The sequence below is a fragment of the Calonectris borealis genome, chromosome 19 (genome assembly GCF_964195595.1).
Source record: "Calonectris borealis chromosome 19, bCalBor7.hap1.2, whole genome shotgun sequence".
NCBI lineage: Eukaryota > Metazoa > Chordata > Aves > Procellariiformes > Procellariidae > Calonectris > Calonectris borealis.
Window position 1 is genome coordinate 7,275,466 of NC_134330.1, and position 20,351 is coordinate 7,295,816.

The window sequence follows — 20,351 nt, forward strand, 5'->3', positions numbered from 1 at the left end:
TGCTGCATCGCTGGGGGAAACTGAGGCAGGGCATCGGGTGGCAGCAACCCCCCAGCTGGGGATTGCTCAGTGATTTTTTTTTTTTTTTTTTTTTTTAGAAACCTGGCTATTTTGGTGGTGGGTTTTTTTTTTTTTTTAAATGCTACTATTTAATTCACCCCACGATGACTGGCTGCTGAGGTCCCTCCTCGCCCAGCCTCTCTGCATTTTAAAAAGAGGAGGAAAGGAAAAACCAACCCAGCCGGATCCCTGCAGAGCATCCCTGTTGCACCAGCACATCCCAGCTCCATCCTCGCCCGTAGCCCCCTGAGCTCTAACAGGGAGGTGAGCAGCAGGACGTGGCCTCATCCTGGAAGATGTGGGGAGATGATGGGTGAGGGAGGGGGTGCTTACACGGCATAACTTGATTTTTTTTCGGCTCCTGCGATGGGGTGTGCGGAGGAATCGGTGAGCTGCCCATGTGTTCCTCTCCTGCGCGGCGCCCGTCGCTGCTGCCATACGAGCATCCCATCCATCTGGAAAAGGTCACTCTCGCTAATTCAATCAGAGTGTTTTATTATTAAATACATGGCTCTGCTAACGAGCAGCCCCCCCCCGGGGAGGTGGCTGCTCCTGGGGTGAGACGCGCTGTGATGGGGCCGGGGACCCCGGCGGTGCCCTTGGGGACAGGGTCCCTCCCGGGGAGTTTGTCCACGTGTGATGCCAGGAAGAGAAAAGGTTCAATGGTGGAAAGTGAGGCAGGTCCTGGTGCTCCTCACCAAGGGGAGAGGAGGTTGGAGCTCACCGTTTCTCTGAAAATTGGGAGAAACGGGGTCCTCCAGCCACATTTGATGGCGGCCCAGCGATCCCCACCCCGGGGGAGGCACCAGCAGGGCTGGCGGATTTATGGGCTCTCACCTCTCCCCCAAACGCCCAGGTTTGGGATGCAGAGGCTGCTCTTTGGGATCTGGCTCTCCTGGGGACCGGTCCCTTCATTTTTTTTAAGCTGTTGCCCAACCTGTTGCCGTTCCCCTCTGGGCACAGGTCCCTCGCCGCCGGCTGGGTGCTGAGCCCCTCGCTCACTGGTCTGGCCTCCCAGGAGGATACCGTAATCAAGGCAATTTGCAATCTTCTGCTGAAGCCGCCGTCTCCTGCCGGCAAGTGTTTTCCCATCGCTTGGACAATATTTGCTGTCCTTGATTTTTCAATAGCTCTGCTAAAAGCCCGAGCGGATGCTGCTGGGGTGGCTTTGCCCCCGCTCGCAGGCACTGTCGCCTCCCGGCCCCTGCCGGGAGTTAACGGGGCAGGTTTTGCCGTGATTAAATGGACTTGGCTGGGCTCTTCCCCAGGACTGGCAAAAGTTGAGAATTAATTCATTTTTAATTTTTTTTTTCTTTTAAGGAAAAGCTATCTTTTCCCTCTTGAAGATAAATAAGGTAGAAAATGCAATACCCGCCGCTGCCAGCTTGGTGTGGCTGCTGGATGCGCTCCTCTCCGGGTACCAGCTAAATTAAGAAAAGGAAGGGGATCTATTCGAGCCGTGCGTGTTTGGTGCTGTGGCTGCTTTGCTGGGTGGCAAAGTGCTGAGCTGGTGAAGTCCCCAGCCCTGTGCCTGTCCCCAGTCCTGGTTTTGGGGCCAGCGGGTGGGGTCTGGGGCTGATGCTGGACCCCAGCCCCGGCTATGGACTGGGTTTATCTGAGGCTCCTCGTGCTCCTTGGGTGCTTCTGGAATTGAATCCCACTCCGGCTCTGAACGCAGCCTGACACACGTCACCAGGGGGGAAAATTAATCGGCATCTAATCAGTCTGAAATGTGTCACCCGGCAGAGCCCGGGCTGACGGTGGCGGCAGGGGGGGCACAGCCCCGGGGGCATATTTGGTGTTCGGATTGGGAAGGTGCTGGGAGGGTGTTCCTGCTCCTGGCCATGGTGGGAGGGGATGGAGAGGGGATGGGGGATCCGAGCAGGACATGTGGCTTTGGGGGGGTCATTGCATCTCCTCAGCCCCAACACTGGGGGCTGATGCTGGGGGCTTCTCCCTCGGGAGCTGCTGTCCCTGTCCCTGCTTCCCCAGGCCACCCTTCAGGGCTCTCCCCTGCTGCCTGTCCTCCCACTTCTGGCTCTCCGGGGGGGTTATTTGGGGAAACCATCTGTGCCCGCTTGCTGCTCGGGGGGCTGCTCCCAGCATGGGGGGACCCAGCCCAGGACCCACCACAGCACGTGCTGGGGGCTCAGGTGCTGCCGGCTTTATCCCGGGTCTGCTCCCCCCCCGCTGCTTTTAGAGCCCCCAGACATCCCTGTGGACATTCATGGTCAGGCACTTCCTCATCCTTTTTTTCCCCCCCCCCTTTTAATTCATTTCTTCATTTTTCTTCCTCCTCTGTAAAGGCCCTCTCCTCCTGTCCCCCGGCCTGTCCCTTGCCGTGATTTGTGGAAATTGCTCTAAAGTAGCTGCCGCGTAAAAGCCTTGCCTGCTCCAGGAATTTATGGCAGGCTGTGCCTCTGCACGGCACATCCCATTTAGACCATATTTATTTATTCCTTTAGGTTCCTTGCTTTTTTTCCCCCCCCTCCCTTTTAATAATTTCCTAGGGGAAATGCAGAGCTCAGCACCACAGCCTGGTGGGGAGCTGGGATGGTTCCCTTTCGCTCAGTGCTGAAATACAGGCTGTGTGCTGGCCTGGGGCTGAGTCCCACCACCATTTCTGGTTTTATTGCTTCTGCCGATGAAGCTGGGCTGGACCTTTTGGAGGGGGAGAAGTCTCAAGGACCTAAAAGACAGGAGAATATAGCAGGCATAAGCACAACCCTGTATTAGACGCTAGAGAATCCACTCGGAGCCAGCGCTGCTGCTCACAGGAAGGCTTGATTCACTTTTCCTGGCCAGAACCCACTCAATTCCTACCCTGGGCTGGTTTTGGGAAGCCTGGACCAGTTTAACCTCCCAGGCTGAGCGTTGCGGTCCTTGGTACCATGGGGCTTCCCACCCCTGTCGCCCCATCACCGCCGCGGCCGTGGGCAGAGCTGGGGGCCGGCAGCGTCCCCACGTCCCTCCCTTCCCCGCGGCCGCAGCCGGGGCATCTCACCGCCGCGCACCGGGGGAAGGTAATTTTACATTTGTAACAATTATTCACTTAATTGAGTTTCAATTAGCTGGGACTGGAGATGGAGGCTCTCGGCGCGTTGGAGGGAAGGGAGAGCTTGTTGTCTTTTATGTCGCCGAAAACAATTTTCAAGGCTCCGGCTGCTGGGAAACATTTTGGAGGTTTCCACGAGGGGCCTGCCTGTATTTTCTAATTTCGGCTTGTGTTTTATTACTGGCTGTTTTTTTTCCCTGGTTGCGTGGAAGTGTGGAGCAGGGGGGGGACTTGTGTTGGGCCTGACTGAGTTTTGGGTGGAGGCCTCCGTTTCCCCTTTTTGTTTGTTTTTAGGGTGTTTGGAGGTGCTGACCCCACTTGGGTGGGAGCGTAACGCGGTGGGGATCGGTGCTGCAGGGCGGGGAGGGAAAGGGATGAGTGCGATGCCCATTCCCGGGACGGGTGGGGAGACAGTGTGTGAGCCCGGCCCTTCCCTGGGAGCCGGAGCCGCCTCTAGCTGGAGCATCCAGCTGTTGGGACATCCAGATGTGGGAGCTCCAGATGTGGGACCTCTTTGGCATTTGGGGCCATTGCCGCTCATGTTTCTCCTTTGCGCTTGGCCCTGCTGGCTGTGGGGGCAAAACCTGGACCATCAGATTTTGGGGCTCTGAAGCCTCAGCCGGGGATCTGCGGGATGCTCGGGGGAGCGGGGTGGCTTTCTGCTGGCTTGAAACGAAATGGCAGTTGGGATACAAGTGCTGGTGTCCTGGTGGGGACCAGCCGGGCTGGGCTTCCTTGGGCTTTTGCCATAGTCCCCTGGCTCTTGGCTTTTTGGGTAGACCTGTCACCCCATTGTCTTATCCGGGTGCTGACCCATGTTGGGAAACTGAGGCAGCGGCATGTCCTGCCCTCATGTTCTTGATTCAGGGGTGGGATCGTCACCTTGTCACCCTGATACGGGGCAGGATCTGGGGAGAATGGGATCTCCCGGCATCACTGGTGGTCCCCGCAGCCCCGTGGGAGGGACATTGCTGCTCGGCCGGGAGGAGAAGCATCCCCTGCTGTGTTTGCAGAGAGCCGGAGACGATAGCTGTGCCCTGGGCTGCTGCGCTTGGCAGGGTCCTGGGGCTCGTGTCTGGGGTCTTCGGCCACTGATGAAATCCCGCTGCCTTTTCATCCCACGGCTGGGAATCCTGGCGACCAGTGAGTGCCGAAACTCCTCCACAGGAGTCCTGAGCCAGGCTTGAAGCCATTATGAAGCCCTCTGCTACGGACAGTAACACAGCTCCCTGTCACCCGCCGCCGTCCCTCCCCGCAGCCCTTCCCGTGTATTTATTGAAGGTTTTTATCATCGTGTCAGCTCAAGTCATTGCTTTATGGATGACTTTCCCAGCTTGCTCCGAGTCAGGACCACCACGGGAGCCCAGCCACGATGGGCTGGTGTGGGCCATGGCCACGGTGCCTGGCAGGAGACCCGGGCAGCCAGGGTTGGGGTCTCACATCACCGGTATTTCGGCATCTCCCTCGGAGCTGCGTTTGGCCCATTGATGCACCGAGCCCCCAGTGTTACCGGTTAACACCATGAGAGGTTTTAACCCTCCTGGCATGACCTCCAACCTCCCCTCCCTCTTCTTCTCCAGAGCTTTTTCCTCTATGCTCTTCCCCTGCTAAGTGGGGATATATGTGCTGGGAGCCCCCCACCGCATCCCATGGGATAAGCTGGGATAAAGATCCTCCCCCCGGAGCATGGCTAAAGTGATCCCTATGGCTGACAGCTGGGGCTGGGGCTAAGCTGAAGCTCAGCGCTGGCTATCGGCGCTGGATAAGGGGAAGAGGAGGAGGCTCTTCGGCCTCAGGAGGGTGGATGGGAGCAGGGATGGGGCTGGTGAGGGTGCAGCGGGTGCAGAATGGAGGGGCCGAGCTGTGCTCCCCCCGTGCCCTGTTTGCTGGGGATTCGGGGCGACAAGGGAAGGCGAACGAGCCGGTGTCCCCCGCCAGCCATAGCTACGTTCAGTCTGTCCATCAGCCTCTTCTCCCATGTGTCCGTCTGTCTGTCTGACCCCAGCATCCCCAAGCCGGGGGGGGCAGAGCAGGAGGGTGGCCGGTGGTGACCGAAACCCAGCGGTGGGGCTCTCGACGAGGTGGGGGACGGGCAGGGGCTTTTGGTGCTGCTTTTTGCAGCAGCAAGACCCCTTGGCCTGGGGGGTGGTTTTGGTTTTAAGGCATGGCTGGAGGTGCTGCCGCTGTCCCCGCGTGCCCTCGCGGGCGGGGGAAGTGGCTCAACCCATCTGGCCGCGCGACTGCGGCTGGCGTGGGGCACATCTGGCCGGGCAGATGTGGGGGCTCGGCGAGGGGGTCGCCGGCATTTGTGTATTTCCATCTCCCTCTCTTCCCCCCTCTCCCCGCCATGGGTCGCAGGTCACCCCGGCTCCCCACGGGCTGCCGTGGGGTGGGAAGGAGGGGACATGCGGGAGTCCCATCCCATCCCGCAGAGGGGCTGGGGTGGCTCCTCAGCCCTGGGGGGGTCCAGGCAGCCCCGGGGCTGGTCAGAGCCTGGCCAGGCACGGAGCTCTGCTTTTTTGCTTGCGGTGCCGAGCTGCGAGGGTGGAAGGACCATATGGTCCCCTCTGCGCCGGCCTAATAAACCCGGGAATGCAGGTCAGGCGCTGCAAATCCCGTTAACCGCAGCGGGCCACAGGGCAGAGCCAGCGGCCGGGGCTTAACCCTTCTGACCCCCAAACCCAGCCAGAGGTGGGGGCACAAGAGCCCCCTTCCCTCCCAGGGGCTGCTAGAAACCAGGGCAGGGGCTGGGGACAGTGGTGTGGGGACTGGAGTCTCCTGAGCTGTTTTACTTGTCTGTCCATCCTTCTGTCCGTCCTTTCTCCTTCCATCCCCTGAGCTGTTGTGCTGTCCTTCCGTCCTTCCTTCCGTCCTTCCTTCCGTCCTTCCTTCCGTCCTTCCTTCCGTCCTTCCTTCCGTCCTTCCTTCCGTCCTTCCTTCCGTCCTTCCTTCCATCCTTCCTTCCATCCTTCCTTCCATCCTTCCTTCCATCCTTCCTTCCATCCATCGCCTCTTCCCCCTCTACCTAGAGCTATTCTCTTGCTGTCCAACCAGTTCTGATCTGCCTGTCTTCTTCCATCCATCCATCCATCCATGCACCCTCCATTCTCTCTGCTGGTTCATCTGTCCTTATCCACCCTTTCTTCCTTGCTACCTAGCCAGCAGCCACGCATCCATACATCCATGCATCTCCTTCCTCCCTTCTCCTTCCTTCCCCACCCTCTGTCCCTCCGTGGCGCAGAGGCTCGGGCTGGGCTGGGCTGTGATCCACCCTCCTGGCACCCACCCCGGGCTGGATACGGCCGGGTTAGACCCTCTCCCGGCAGGATTAGTTTATGGCCAAGGAATGGAGGCGCCGGTCCCGTCCCCCTCCCGGCGACAGATTATAGCATCATTTAAATGCATTTTGTCTGTGGAAGGAAATAGCTTCTCTGGGTGCCGGCAATCCGCCTGCGCCGAACTAATCGTGACCGTCGCATTAATCTCCATCCCAGCTCATCCCTGCTCCCTTCCCCCATCCGGCATCGGGGTGCGGGTCTGCGTGTGGGCTCAGTGCCGGGGCCACCCTGGGTGTCCCCACCACAGCAGGGCTTGGCACCGCGGTGCCTTATCTGAGTCGGGCAGGGTCCCCAGCACGCGTCTGAGAGCCCTGCCCGGCTGCAGAGAGCAGAGGGGCTCTCCTTGCCCCCCTGGTGCACAACCCTTATTTGCCATCAGAGAATCCCCACGGCGAGGAGGAAGGAGCCGGTTGCTGGGGGCTTGGGCTGGGGGTCTCTGCCACGAGCTGGCTGCCAAATTGCAGACAAAAAAGGGCTGCTTTTGCCTTCCCAGTGCGGTGGGTGGCAGAGGGTGGGTGCACACCGGGGTGGCACGGAGGCTCTCCTGTCCCCCCACCCAGGGACAGGCGGTGCCACCAGGCGTTTTGCACCATCCCGAGAGTGGGTTTCGCTCAGGGCCGTGCTGGGCATTGAGTCAGGTGGTTTTTGAGTGGGTTTTCTTCGTGAGATAACCTGATCCTTCCTCAACCCCCCGAGATTTTTAAGGGATAAAAACTGACGCTATTTCAATGAGTCAGTTAAACCCAGCCCCTTGCCCTGGCTGCCCATGCCTCCTTCGGTCCTGCCGGGGCCTCACCCAAGCGGTCAGGCTCAGGTCGCTCCAGCTGGTGGATCCTTTTCTGCAAATAATCTCATGCCTTGGGAAAAAAAAATCCCCTTTTCTGATTGCTGGCGATGGCAGGAGCAGCCGTGGCTGTGACAAGCGGGATGCAGGGAGGGCACAAACCTTCACGTTTCGCGGCAGAAAGCAACCTCTGTGAGCCGGAGGAGCAGAAAACCCCCTGCTGGTGATTATTTCAGTGCCCAGTGGCACCCATGGGTGCTTTCTGGGGCTCAGCACCCCTCCTGCAGCTCCTGGCTCTCCGGGAGGTGGGAAAACAGAGCGGGATGGGCTCAGCAGCCGGTGGCGAGCAGGGTTAATTTGGCAGGCACCAGAGTTGTGCCCACGGCGGTGCTGGCATGGTGGCCTCACCGGTGATGCCGGCAGCGTATTCCCGGCATCCACCCAGCCCCGGGGAATTTGCTGCCTGGCTCCGGGACAGGTTTCATCCCAGGCGGCGTAGCTGCGGATGCTGCCCATCCCCGTATCAAGTGCTAATCCCTTTATGAGCCCTCTAAGCTGCTTAACTCCCCCGTGCCCTGCAGCAGAGAGTTCCCTGGGTGGGCTGCAGGGTCCCACTTCCCCTTCGGCCCTGGGGGACCCAACCAAGGCCATGCTCCCGGCTGGGGAAAGCCCCGGGGTCCCGGCACGCTCCGAAGCCCCCGCTGGGGAGGGGGCCCAGCCGTTCCCGGGAGCCGAGCCATCACATCCGCGCCTTTCGCCGTCGCTTGACACGGGTAATTTGGGCTCTCCTGCTCGGGAGCCGCTTGGGAGCGGTTGCAATCAGGGCTGGGAATGGGGAGGGGGGGTGCGGAGAGCGGAGGGGGGCGGGGGGGGACCCAGGCCTCCTGGGAATTGCTGGCAGCCGCTGGCGGATGCAAAGACCTTGAGATGTCTTCCAGGCTCCCGCAGCTGCCGGCACAGCGCGTGCCATCGGCCCGGCTCCGCACCGACCGCCTTTCGCAGCATCTGCTTTAGCAGAAAGATTTTCATGGGTTTTCTTTCTGCTTGCCGGCCGCGGCGGCAGAGTAGCCGGCTCCTTCCGAGGGACTCGGGCAGCTCCGGTCCCTGGGAGTGTGTGGCCGGCGGGCACTGCGCGCTGCCTGCGCAGGGGCTGCCTGCTCTGCCTGTATGGTGTTTATTCTTTTTTTAAGGCAAAATGGTCAAAATTAAAGGACAAAAGGGATTTCCTAAGGGCCGCCAGATCTGGCTGCTGCTGGGGTTTGCACAAGGTGGCACCAACATCATCTTCATCACTTTTCTACCAGGTTGTGTCCATGCCATGTGTCCAAATTGAGGCTGGGCCAGCTTTGGCGCACAGGGACAGCACCGCGTGGGTGGCACCCTGGGTGACGGGTGACAGACTGGCCGTGACACCACCCTTACAGGCAGCCCGCGGGGATGGAGTGGGTCTGGGGCGAAGAAGCCAATTTAGCCACCTTCCCTGTGTGATCTGGGAGCTAAAAGCAGGAGGAAAGCCTTGATCAGAGATACTTGGTGGGATCTGCCAGCCAAAAATTAGCCTGGACCTGCCTAATTTTTGGTAATGAGCCTCTGGAGAAACTCAGCATCCTTTTCTCTGTGCATTTGGAAGTAGGGATGGAGCCAGTTATGCCCTGTTGCTATGAGTGGGTCTGTGCTGTTTTGGCCGGTGCCTTGGCGTGGGTGCCAGGGTGGGTGACCAGCGCTTCGGGCTCCCCAGGAGCAATAACTGAGGTTGGATGGGGCTTCAACACACCCTGGCCCAGCCTCGGGCAGCCCCTGAGCATCCCTCCTCACCCCGTCCCATGCCGAGGGCAGGTTTGGTGAGGCTGGAGCCACCCGCCGGGAAGCACGATGATGCCTGAGGTCCCTGGAGAGGTCCTTCACAATATTTTTTTGCGGGAGAGAAACCCAGCCAGGCTCTTGCTGCCCTCGCGAGGGGTCCGGGGGCTGAAGCACCGGCTCCTCCTCGCTGCGTGGCTGGACTGCTCCTGCCTGGGTCTGCTCTCCCTGCTCCAGGGCTCGGAATATGCTCTGGGGGGGGGTGTCCTGCGCTAACCCACACTCTCCATCCCCTTCACAGCCCATGCCAAGGGGCCAGCCCCCAGCCCCGAGCCTGTTGAACCCCCTGGTGCCATCACGCTGCCCGTGAGCTACCGCCTGTCCAACACCCGCTTGGCCTTCTTCCTCAAGGAGGTGGGAACCGGCCCGGCGGGCAACGGCAGTGCCCCGCTGCAACGCGCCGAGCCCTTCGTTGTCTTCCAGACCAAGGAGCTGCCCGTCCTCAACGTCACCCTGGGGCCCTTCAGCACAGGGCTGGTGCTGCCCAAGGAGCAGCTGCAGCCCTCCAGCACCCTGGAGGTCCCCGACCGCCTCACCGTCAACTGGAAGGTGCGCGCCTTCATCATCCAGCCCCGGCTGGTAGCCAACCAGCCCGTGGTCCAAGTGCTCTTCTACGTAGCCGGCCGGGATTGGGATGACTTTGACGTCACCGACCGGCTGCCCTGCGTGCGGCTCCACGCTTTCCGTGACGCCCGTGAGATCAAGAGCTCGTGTCGCCTGCGGGGCAGCCTGGCCACGTGCCTGGTGCAGGTAGAGCTGCCCCACGCCTGGTTCGGCCCCCCGGCCGTGCCGCTGGGCAGGCGGAAGAGCCCTGAGAGCCTGGAGGTGCCGGGCGAGAGCCAGCAAGCCGAGCTGTACTACACCCTGCATGCCCCTGACGGGGCCGGCCAGTGCCTTGGGGAGACGATCCCCCGCCGTGGGGTCGGGGGGGCCAGGACCGAGGGTCCCACGCAGCACCCGCTGCTGCGCATCGGCAGCGTCAGCCTCCTGCAGCCGCCCCCCGGGCAGCCCATGCAGGAGCATCAGCTGGATGGCAACGTCTTCATCCGCCTGCCCGACAAGCCCCTCAAGCCGGGCGAGGTGCTGACCATCCTCCTCTACCTGATGTCCAACTCTACGGTGGAGCACTTCACGCTCAGGTAAGGTCCCGGGGCTGCTCCCACCCTGGGGGCAGCTGCTTTTCGAGGGGGTGGTTGGTTTGGCTGGGCTGTGCAAAGGCAGCTGCGGGAAGGAGGGAGAGGATGGGGAGGACGTCTTGCATTTATGGGATCTGTCGGGGGCTGGACCGGGTCTGGCAGGACTTTGGGAAGGTGTGGGAGGCCCGAGGAACAGCCAGCATGTGGTTTTGCAACGTTTTGGGGCTTTGTAGTGAGAGCTTCTTGGAGGGAAGGGAAGGGCTGTCCATCCAGGGTTTCCACCTCTGCATCGCCAGTATGGACTGCTGCCTTCACCGTCCCAGTGCTCCCAGTTGCACTGGGATTAGGGCCCTGTCAGCAGATGCGGGTTTGTTTACAGCCACTTTGGAGAGAAGGTGCGGTATGGCCGTGGGGCTGCTGTGGGGCGAGCAGGAGCTCCCCTTGTCTCCCCCCATCCTGCCTCTGCACCCACCTCCTAGTGCTGAGCACCCCAGTATGGGGAGGTGCATGGGGGGACCCCCCTTGCTGCATGTCCTTAAGGATGGGGGGATGAGCCCCTGGCCCGGGGGACACGGCATTCCAGGCTCTCCTGTCCTTCGCCCCGGGGATGCCCAGCCTGTCCTGGGGGGCAGCACTGGGGCTGGGGGACCAAACTCCTGGAGGGGTGATGGGGGGGGACAAAATCCTATGAAGAAGAGGGGCTGGGGTGGGCTCAGCCCCACGGCTGTTGCTGCCAGCCCGGATGATGTTTCCGACAGCCAGGAGGGATTGGGGGCAAAAAAATCCCCCTGCGCCTATGGCAGGGTGCCCGGGGGGCGTCTGGGGGTGCCCAGGGGTGAGGGTCTGGCCCTGACCGTCGCTCTCCGCAGGGTGAAGGCCAAGAAAGGCGTCAACCTGCTCAGCACCAAGTCGAGGAGCGGGCAGTGGCTGGTGAGCTCGGAGCTGCTGACGGGCGGCAAGCACTCCACTGCCACCATCGACGTGGCCAGGGCGGATGGTGCTGGGCCCAGGTAAGGGACCCCCCCCTCTGCCCACACCCCCAGCACCCGGGGGGTTGGGGAAATTGCTGAGGTTTGGCCCGGAGCGGTTCTTCCTTTGCCCCCACCCTGGGTGTCTGGTTGGCTGCAGTGCCACGTGGGTGCTGGCAGGGGAAACTGAGGCACGGCAGTGCACAGCCCGGAATGTGAGACTTGGAGGCACTGAAAGGGGATGAGCAATTTTGGGGTCAAACCCTCAGCCCAACTGAGGTCGGGGTAGGTCCCGCACCCACATGGGAATGGGCTTAATTTTGTGTGTGGTCTTTAACCTCGGCTGGCACCGTGCAGCTGGCTAAAGGGCAGGTGAAGGTGGGTTTCGTGGCCCGAGGTGGGCAGGTTTGTGGGCAGGCAGGCAGCTGCCCAAGGGCTGTGTGAGGTGGTGCGTTCAGGTGGGATCTGCTCCGGGTCAACACAGGCGACCAAGCTGGGGCTCAAGCAATGCGCTCGTAAGTCATCGGTACCCTTTAGCAGCTGCATCGCTGGCTCTGAGCTGGGATCGCCCGGCCATGTCGGATTCTGGTAGGCACATATGGTGGATTTTGGGGCTGAATTGTGAAGCCACAAAGGATCCCCCGGTTTGGGGTGGAAGTATTTTAATTTTTTACGAAGTTTTAAGACCATGAGTGGCAGCAGCTCTTTGCTGACTATCCTGGTGTCTCCTCCGGGAAGGAAGGGGAGCAGTCTCCAGGCAAGGTCCCGTCTGGACCCCAAGGTGATGGATGAGTGTTGGATGGGGAGCACGAACCATGGCAGCACTTGAGACGGGCAGAGCCAGTTCTGCCCTGCTCGACACAAAGACGATGCCTGTTCCTGGGGCTCCGGGAAAGGTTCGGGTTGGTTGAGGAGAGTCCAGGGGATAGAAGTGAGAATGATCTGAAGGAGCGAGGACACAGAAAGCCAAGTTGAAAACCCAGAGGCTGCTCAGCCTGGAGATGGGGAGATGTGGGACTGGCCTGCGAGCGCACGGAGGCTGCAAGGGCGAGGGGCGGCTTTGCCCCTTGCATCCGCGTGGGCAGGACATGGCGAGCAAGGGCAGGGGATGGGCAAGGGCTCAAAATCACTAGTGGGAAAGGCTCTGAAGTGCTGGAACGCAATTGTTCCCTGGCTATGGCATCTCAGTCACTGCGTCTTTGGGGACAGGGAGACAAATGTCTCCAGGAGCTGGGTTAAAGCGAGTTGATGCACTTGAGCCGTTCTTGCCCTCTGTGTTGGAAATCTCCCCATATCTCTGCTTCCCACCCCAAAACTGAGTGAAGCTGAGGATGAGCTCTTGCAGAAAGGAGATCCTCAGCTCTGCTTTGAACGTGAGCTAAAAAGCTATCTGCAGAAAACCCCTGCAAAGGGCTTACCCAGAGGATGGATTTTCCTTTACCCCACACCACTGCTTCCAGATACAAAATGCAACCGCAGCATCTGAGCCTGCAGCCCCGGGCTGACATCGAAGTGTCCCCGTGGCCACGAGCCCCCCCATCCCCTGCATGGCCACCCCAGCGCCCCTCCATGCGGCTGCCAGATCCTCTCCTCTTTCCCTTCCCCCTCTCCCCGTCTGCCGTTTCAAATCAGCCTGGAAATGTTAGAGATGGAGGATGAATTTAAAGAGATTACAATCACCTTTTAGACAAACAACTCCATCAAATATTAACAGAATGGAAAGTATGAATGACTCAAAGCCGTGTTGCCCTCCAGGCTGTGCAGCCGGAGGAGTTTGCTTCACCGAGGCTCTGGGGGCTTTTGGCAGCGGAGGGAGGGGGCGAGGGCCCTGAGCTTTGGGGTGATAACGGCCAATTTTGGATGTTTTGCACCCCAGCAGCTGCATCCTATATTATTCCCCCAGTCTGGGCAGCCCGGCTCTCGTCCTGCCGTGGCTGAGAGCAGACGATGCTCGGGGAGGGCAGAAGATGGTGGCTGGTCCCTGGCAGGGCTCCTGGCATGCCTAGAGGCACCCCACGGCGAGGAGTCCCAGCACCGAACCGCCTCTGGCATGAAGCCTTTGAACTTGGCTCTTCCCGGCTGTATTTAATATTTCTGCGTTGGAAGAGGCAGTGAGCAGCCAAATCCCCTTCTTCAGACCGGGTGGCGTTTGGCAATTCCCCTTGCACCCTCGTAGCTGTCTTGGGGGCACAAAGTCCCAGCAGGACCCCACCAGCTCTTGCGTGGCAGCTCCACTGCAAAGCCCATCGTCCCTGCCGCGGGAGCAGGGCTTGCCGTGGCCTGGAGCAGCCCCGGCTTCTTGCTCTCCCCTTCTTCTGCTCCCTTTCACTCATTAGATATTTATCAGAGAGAAACCCGGCTGTATCCCGTATCCCCCAAATCGAGGGGACCTTCTCGATGGCTGCCGCATGGTGCGATGAGAGCAGGGTCGGTCCCAGCTTCCCCTTTGCAGGGATTTCACCTTTCCTTGCCCCCCTCCCTCCTCCTGCTCTGGGGGGGCTTTTGCCAGCTCTGCGGTTTGCGGGGGCTCCAGGGTGTCCCCTGGGGGTGCTCCGTTTTGGGGGAGCATTGGAGAAGTTTGACTTGGGGGGGGTGGAACCCTGAGTCCCCCCAAGGGATGTGCAGGTTGGACACAGAGATGGGAGGGCAGGATCGCATCTGGGGAGGTTTGCTCATGGGGTGGGGTGTAAGAGTGGTTTACATCGCTGCTGTCTGACTGTGTCCAAGCCGTGATGCAGAGGACAAGGGGCACCAGCTGCCGAGTCCCCTCGTCCCCTTAGACTGGCACTGTGTGCCGGGTTTGGCAGCGCTCAGCCTCTCCCTCTCGTCCTGTTTCGGGGGCACCCCAGGGTTTGCTCCCTGTCTGTTAGCTCCGGGCCCTGCTGTCCTCAGCAGCGGCATTAAATGAGTGGGGTTTTGATGAGCTGATGGTCTTGGGGTCGTTATCACCTGCCGGTCCTGTCTACCTCCCCATCCCCTGCCCGTCCACCCCACACATCCCCATGGCTGCCTGTGCAGGCTGAAGGACAGCCCTCCCCCGAGTCCCAGCCCAGTGTTGTCCCATCTGCTATCTGTGGTTGAACTGCTTTCTCCCGTGCCTCAGTTTCCCCATGTGATCCCTTTGGAAGGGGCTGTAAAATCAACGGCTTGAGCTGGGCTCTTGTATAGGGACTTATTTGCTGTCCCCAGGCGTGCCACCCTCCTGGGTGCGGGACACTCGGGGTTTGACCTGCGGGAGCGTGCAGGCGGGAGCAGCCCGGGGCAGTAAATCCAGCCGCACTACCGGGAAGATGGAGCCAGGGAGACGAGGCCAGCGCCTGCAGCCACCCGCCGTCCCCCGGGGCTGTGGCCACACACTCACCCTGTGATAATATATCACCCAGCAGCCTTGGGAGAGCTCCCGCTTGAGCCACGGAGGTTTTACTCCCGCTGGGGAGAGGCAGTGAAATACATTTCTCTCTCCCACTGGGAAGATTCCCATGGGAATATGCAGCTTCCCATTGGAGCAGTCCCTGGCGGAGAGGGGATCAGGACTGCTGTGTTTGGGAACAAGCATTGTGGTGGCACCCACAGCACGGTCCCCCCGGCAGGCATGGGGACACCGAGAAGGGACCTGCTGGGGATGCTCTCCATCACTAGAGGGGACCGATCGATGCTGATCCCGGGGTGTCCATGGGACCCAGGGCACCCAGCTCACTGTGTCCCCTTTCTGTCCCCCTGCCCAGGGATGGGGACTCCTCCTCTGAGATCATGCAGCTGGATTTCGAGATGGAGAACTTCACCAGCCAGTCGGTGACACGCCGCATCATGTGGCACATCAACTACCGGGGCCGCAACCCTCCACCCGACCTGGAGAAGGTGGTGACGGAGCTGACGGTCATCCAGAGGGACATCAGGGCCATTGTGCCCCTGGCCATGGTGAGTGGGTTTGGAGTTGTGTCCCTGCCCTCTGCTTATCTTATCTGGTTTGATGTTGGGGATGGGTTGGGTCCCCCTGAGGGATCCCCCACCAGCCCATCCGCCCCATAGCACCTGTACATCCCACCCACCCACCCACACATGGGTCCTTCTCTGCCCCAGGGCTGGAGGAGGAGAGGGGCCAGCTGGGATCAGGGACAGGCTGCCCTCTAATGTGACGGTCCCCTTTGCACCCCTTCCCCAGGACACAGAAATCATCAACACGGCCATCCTGACGGGGCGGACGGTGGCCGTTCCTGTGAAGGTCATCGCCATTGAGCTGAGCGGCGTCATCGTGGACGTCTCGGCTATGGTTGAGTGCAAGTCCAACAACGAAGACATCATCAAGGTGGGTGCGGGGAGGGGGATCCTGTGGCCCTAGCGAGGGGCTGAGCTTCCCTCACGGGTACTGACCCCAATAGCGGCGTGGGCTGGAGCTGGATGAGCTGGAGCTGGTGGCTGAGCTGATGTGCTGCGCAAGCCCACCACATGCATCATCCCCTCGGTGGCTTCAGTCCATGTGTGCCTCTCCCTTGGGAGAAGGACAAGACACTTTGTCACTGTCCCCAGAGAGCCCGTGGGATGCTCCGGCGCTGTGCAGGCGGCACCAGGCAGCAGCAATAACTAGGGGTTATCACGGCACTTAGTGCTGATAAGGTGAAATATTGTCACCTCGCAGAGTAAGCTGCATGTTTCCATCAACGTCTTCACTCGTGCCTCTGGGTGACATTTATCTCCCGTTCAGATCGGGGCTGAGCTCGGGCTGGGGGCTGGCCCCAGCGAGGCACGGGGGGACAAGCCGGGCAGTTGGGGACGATGGAGGGAAAAGGGCGGCCGAGGGAGAGGAGCAAGATGGGCTGCACGGGAGAGATGCTGATAAGGCAAATGCAAAAGACTCGCTGTTGCAGCAACAGCGATTGCCCACGCATCCACCCCAGCCGCCAAGGCAGCAGTCGGTCCTCAAATCCAGACCCATTCATCCATATATATTTTTCTGTCACTGTGTGTATCCATCTACCCACCTGCCCGTATTATTCTATCACCATTTCCATCCATCCATCCATCCACCCCTAGACATCTTCTGGACACCCCATACCTTCTCCCAAACACCACCCGCCTCCCTCCCCGCACGCACCCAGCCAGCCCACCCTCTCCGTGTCCCCGCTGCGTTGGGAAGAGGCAGGGAGCCACACTGGGGGTCTGGGCTCTCCCGGGTCCCCCAGGCTGGGTGGCACGGCCCCTTCTCCGCTGGCTGCTCTCCCAGCCGCGCCAGGGGTGACGGGCAGAGCCCTGGCCCCGCTGCCCTGCGCCCCAACTGCGTTGGGACTTGCGTTCCCTGGCGGTCCATGGGTGCGTGGGCGGGTGACAGCCGCTGTCACAAACTGTTTACCCAAGTTCTTGACTAAAACTCCGATCTGTGCGATTTACAGCACCGGGGCTAATTTATGGAGACCGGTCCTCTGCAGTGTGATAAAACACTGGAGCAATAATACACTTCAGGATGGACTCCAAGACACTTAAACTGTTTAATGTGCTGCCTTTCTACTCATAAATCTATTTACACGCTGTCCCCAGACCTGGGGGGAGCAGACACATGCACACAAGCTGGGATGAATAATGCATGGAGCAGCCCTCTGGCCCCGGCTCGCCTCCTGCTCGCATCCCGCTCGCCGCTCGGAGCCCCATGCAATTTCTCGCTGAGTTATTTTGTGTTTGTGCCGGAGCTTCGTTTCCGAAGGAGTTTTTAGTTACCTGCTGAGATTGGGGAGTATGATTACGGTGTCAGGGATATAAACCGGTTACATAAATCAAAGCTTACATAGTGGGATGCGCTATCTGTTACTGTAAATAATTTAATGTGAAAGAGGGCTGGGGAGCTCCTTCTCCCCATGCCACCTGTGGCTTGGTGGTGGTTGCTCTCGTGTGTAACGTGGAGGGAACGTGTCCTGGACTTGGTGGAGACACGGCTGTGACAGTGCCAAGGCCACCCGTGAAGGATGGTGGGAGAACACAGGTGGGATTTGTCACCCTCATCCTCTTCTGCGGTGACAAAGGACGACTGTGTCCTTCCAGTTGCAGGGGATGGTGAGGGAAGAAACAGGAGGAGCCGGCAGATCAATACCTGGCTCCGAGCCTGGTGTCAGCGGCAGAATTTGGGGGTTTTTGATGGGTGGGTCTACACGACACCAGGCCTGCTGGCGACAGACGGGGTAGACCTGTCTCAAGGCGGGAAGGGATCTTTGCACAGGAGTTAGCAGGGCTCATTGAGAGAGCTTCAAACTAGATCTGAAGGGGGAAGGGATAAAACCAGGCTCACTAGGGATAAGCCCGGGGGCGGCACGCCAGCGTTTGAGGGACAGTGAGCTAGCGAGGTCCTTCGGTCTGCCGTCTCGGTGGAGGCAGGGGAATGGAGATCCACGTGCCAGCAAAGACACAAAGGTTATGGATGTGTTAGAAACCATGGAAGCGCCTGAGAACGGTCATGTAGGAATTAGGGCTTCTCCCAAAAAGGTGACGGATCAATAGCCCAACTGAAGTGCATCTACACCAATGCACGCAGCATGGGCGACAAACAGGAGGAGCTGGAAGCCATTGGGCAGCTGGAAAACTATGATCTACTTGCCATCATGGAAACATGGTGGGATGATTCATGCAACTGGAGTGCTGCAATAGACGGCTCTTTAGAAGGGATAGGCAAGGAAGGAGAGGCGGTGGGGTAGCCCTGTGTGTTTGGGAGTGTTTTGATTGTCTAGAGCGTAATGATGGTGACGATAGGGTTGAGTGTTTATGGGTAAGAATCTGGGGAAAAGCCAGCAAGGCAGATACCGTGGTGGGAGTCTGTTATAGACCACCCAACCAAGATGAAGAGGCAGACAAAATATTCTATAAGCAGCTGGGAGAAGTCTCACAATCGCTAGCCCTTGTTCTCCTGGGGGACTTCAACTCACCAGATGTCTGCTGGAAATACAATGCAGCGGAGAGGAAACAGTCTAGGAAGGTCCTGAAGTGTGTGGAAGAGACCTTCCTGACACAGTGGTGAGTGAGCCAGCTAGGGAAGGCGTCCCGCTGGACCTGCTGTTTGCCAACAGAGAAGGACTTGTGGGTGATGTGACGGTTGGAGGCCGTCTTGGGCATAGCAATCACAAAATGATAGTTTTTGATTCTTGGAGAAGTAAGGAGGGGGGTCAACAGAACTGCTGCCTTGGGCTTCCGGAGGGCAGACTTTGGCCTGTTGAGGAGACTGGTTGACAAAGTCCCTTGGGAGAGAGTCCTGAAGGGCAAAGGAGTCCAGGAAGGCTGGACATTCTTCAAGAAGGAAATCTTAAAGGCGCAGGAGCAGGCCGTCCCCATGTGCCGAAAGATGAGCCGGTGGGGAAGACCAGCCTGGCTGAACAGAGAGCTTTGGCTGGAACTCAGGAAAAAAAGAGAGTTTATGACCTTTGGAAGAAGGGGCAGGCAACTCAGGAGGACTACAAGGATGTCGTGAGGTTATGGAGGGAGAAAATCAGAAGGGCCAAAGCCCAACTAGAACTTAATCTGGCTACTGCCATGAAAGACAATAAAAAATGTTTCTATAAATACATTCAAAACAAAAGGAGGGCTAAGGAGAATGTCCATCCTTTATTGGATGCAGGGGGACACATAGTGACAAAGGATGAGGAAAAAGCTGGGGTACTTAATGCCACCTTTGCGTCAGTCTTTAATAGTAAGACCAGTTGTTCGCGGGGTACCCAGCCCCCTGAGCTGGAAGACAGGGACAGGGAGCAGAATGAAGCCCCCATAATCCAAGGGGAAATGGTTAGTGACCTGCTACTCCACTTAGACACGCACAAGTCTATGGGGCCGGATGGGATCCACCCAAGGGTGCTGAGGGAGCTGGCAAAAGTGCTCACCGAGCCACTTTCCATCATTTATCAGCAGTCCTGGCTAGCCGGGGAGGTCCCAGTTGACTGGAGGTTACCAAATGTGACGCCCATCTACAAGAAGGGCCAGAAGGAGGGTCTGGGGAACCACAGGCCTGTCAGCCTGACCTTGGTGCTGGGGAAGGTTATGGAGCAGAACATCCTGAGTGCCATCACATGGCACGTCCAGGACAACCAGGTGATCGGGCCCAGTCAGCATGGGTTTATGAGAGGCAGGTCTGCTTGACTAACCTGATCTCCTATGACAAGGTGACCCGCTTAGTGGACAAGCGAAAGGCTGTGGATGTGGTCTCCCTAGACTTTAGTAAAGCCTTTGATACCGTTTCCCACAGCATTCTCCTGGAGAAACTGGCTGCTCATGGCTTGGATGGGCGGACTCTTCGCAGGGTAAAAAACTGGTTGGATGGCCGGGCCCAGAGAGTTGTGGTGAACGGAGTTAAATCCAGTTGGTGGTGGGTCACAAGCGGTGTTTCCCAGGGCTCAGTATCGGGGCCAGTTCTGTTCAATATCTTGATCAACCGTCTGGACGAAGGGATCGAGTGCTCCCTCAGTAACTTTGCAGACGACACCAAGTTGGGCAGGAGTGTTGATCTGCTGGAGGGTGGGAAGGCTCTGCAGAGGGACCTGGACAGGCTGGATCGATGGGCCGAGGCCAACTGTATGAGGTTCAACAAGGCCAAGTGCCGGGTCCTGCACTTCGGCCACAACAACCCCAGGCAACGCTACAGGCTTGGGGAAGAGTGGCTGGAAAGCTGCCCAGAGGAAAAGGACCTGGGGGTGCTGGTTGACAGCCGGCTGAACATGAGCCGGCAGTGTGCCCAGGTGGCCAAGAAGGCCAACGGCATCCTGGCCTGTATCAGCACTGGTGTGGCCAGCAGGAGCAGGGAGGTGATCGTGCCCCTGTACTGGGCACTGGTGAGGCTGCACCTCAAATACTGTGTTCAGTTTTGGGCCCCTCACGACGAGAAGGACATGGAGGTGCTGGAGCGTGTCCAGAGGAGGGCAACGAAGCTGGTGAAGGGCCTGGAGCACAAGTCTGATGGGGAGCGGCTGAGGGAACTGGGGTTGTTTAGCCTGGAGAAGAGGAAGCTGAGGGGAGACCTCATCGCTCTACAACTCCCTGAAAGGAGGTTGTAGCGAGGTGGGGGTTGGTCTCTTCTCCCAGGTAACAAGTGATAGGATGAGAGGAAACGGCCTCAAGTTGTGCCAGGGGAGGTTTAGACTGGAGATTAGGAGAAATTTCTTCACCAAAAGGGATGTCAAGCATTGG

At 59.3% G+C, this 20,351-nt stretch overlaps 2 protein-coding genes across 2 annotated transcripts in view; one reads left to right on the plus strand and one right to left on the minus strand.

Moving 5' to 3' along the window:
- Positions 1 to 20,351, minus strand: part of MRPS17 (mitochondrial ribosomal protein S17) — a 322,974-nt gene that overhangs the window by 102,138 nt on the left and 200,485 nt on the right. The gene's annotated exons all lie outside the window — the stretch shown is intronic.
- The window catches only part of TMEM132E (transmembrane protein 132E), a 30,962-nt gene that overhangs the window by 5,465 nt on the left and 5,146 nt on the right, over positions 1 to 20,351 (plus strand). The window contains exons 2-8 of the mRNA XM_075169128.1: positions 1,024 to 1,136; positions 7,819 to 8,010; positions 8,428 to 8,541; positions 9,339 to 10,236; positions 11,103 to 11,243; positions 14,927 to 15,119; positions 15,364 to 15,507. Coding sequence (XP_075025229.1) covers positions 1,024 to 1,136; positions 7,819 to 8,010; positions 8,428 to 8,541; positions 9,339 to 10,236; positions 11,103 to 11,243; positions 14,927 to 15,119; positions 15,364 to 15,507 — 1,795 coding nt within the window. The remainder of the gene's footprint in view (positions 1 to 1,023; positions 1,137 to 7,818; positions 8,011 to 8,427; positions 8,542 to 9,338; positions 10,237 to 11,102; positions 11,244 to 14,926; positions 15,120 to 15,363; positions 15,508 to 20,351) is intronic.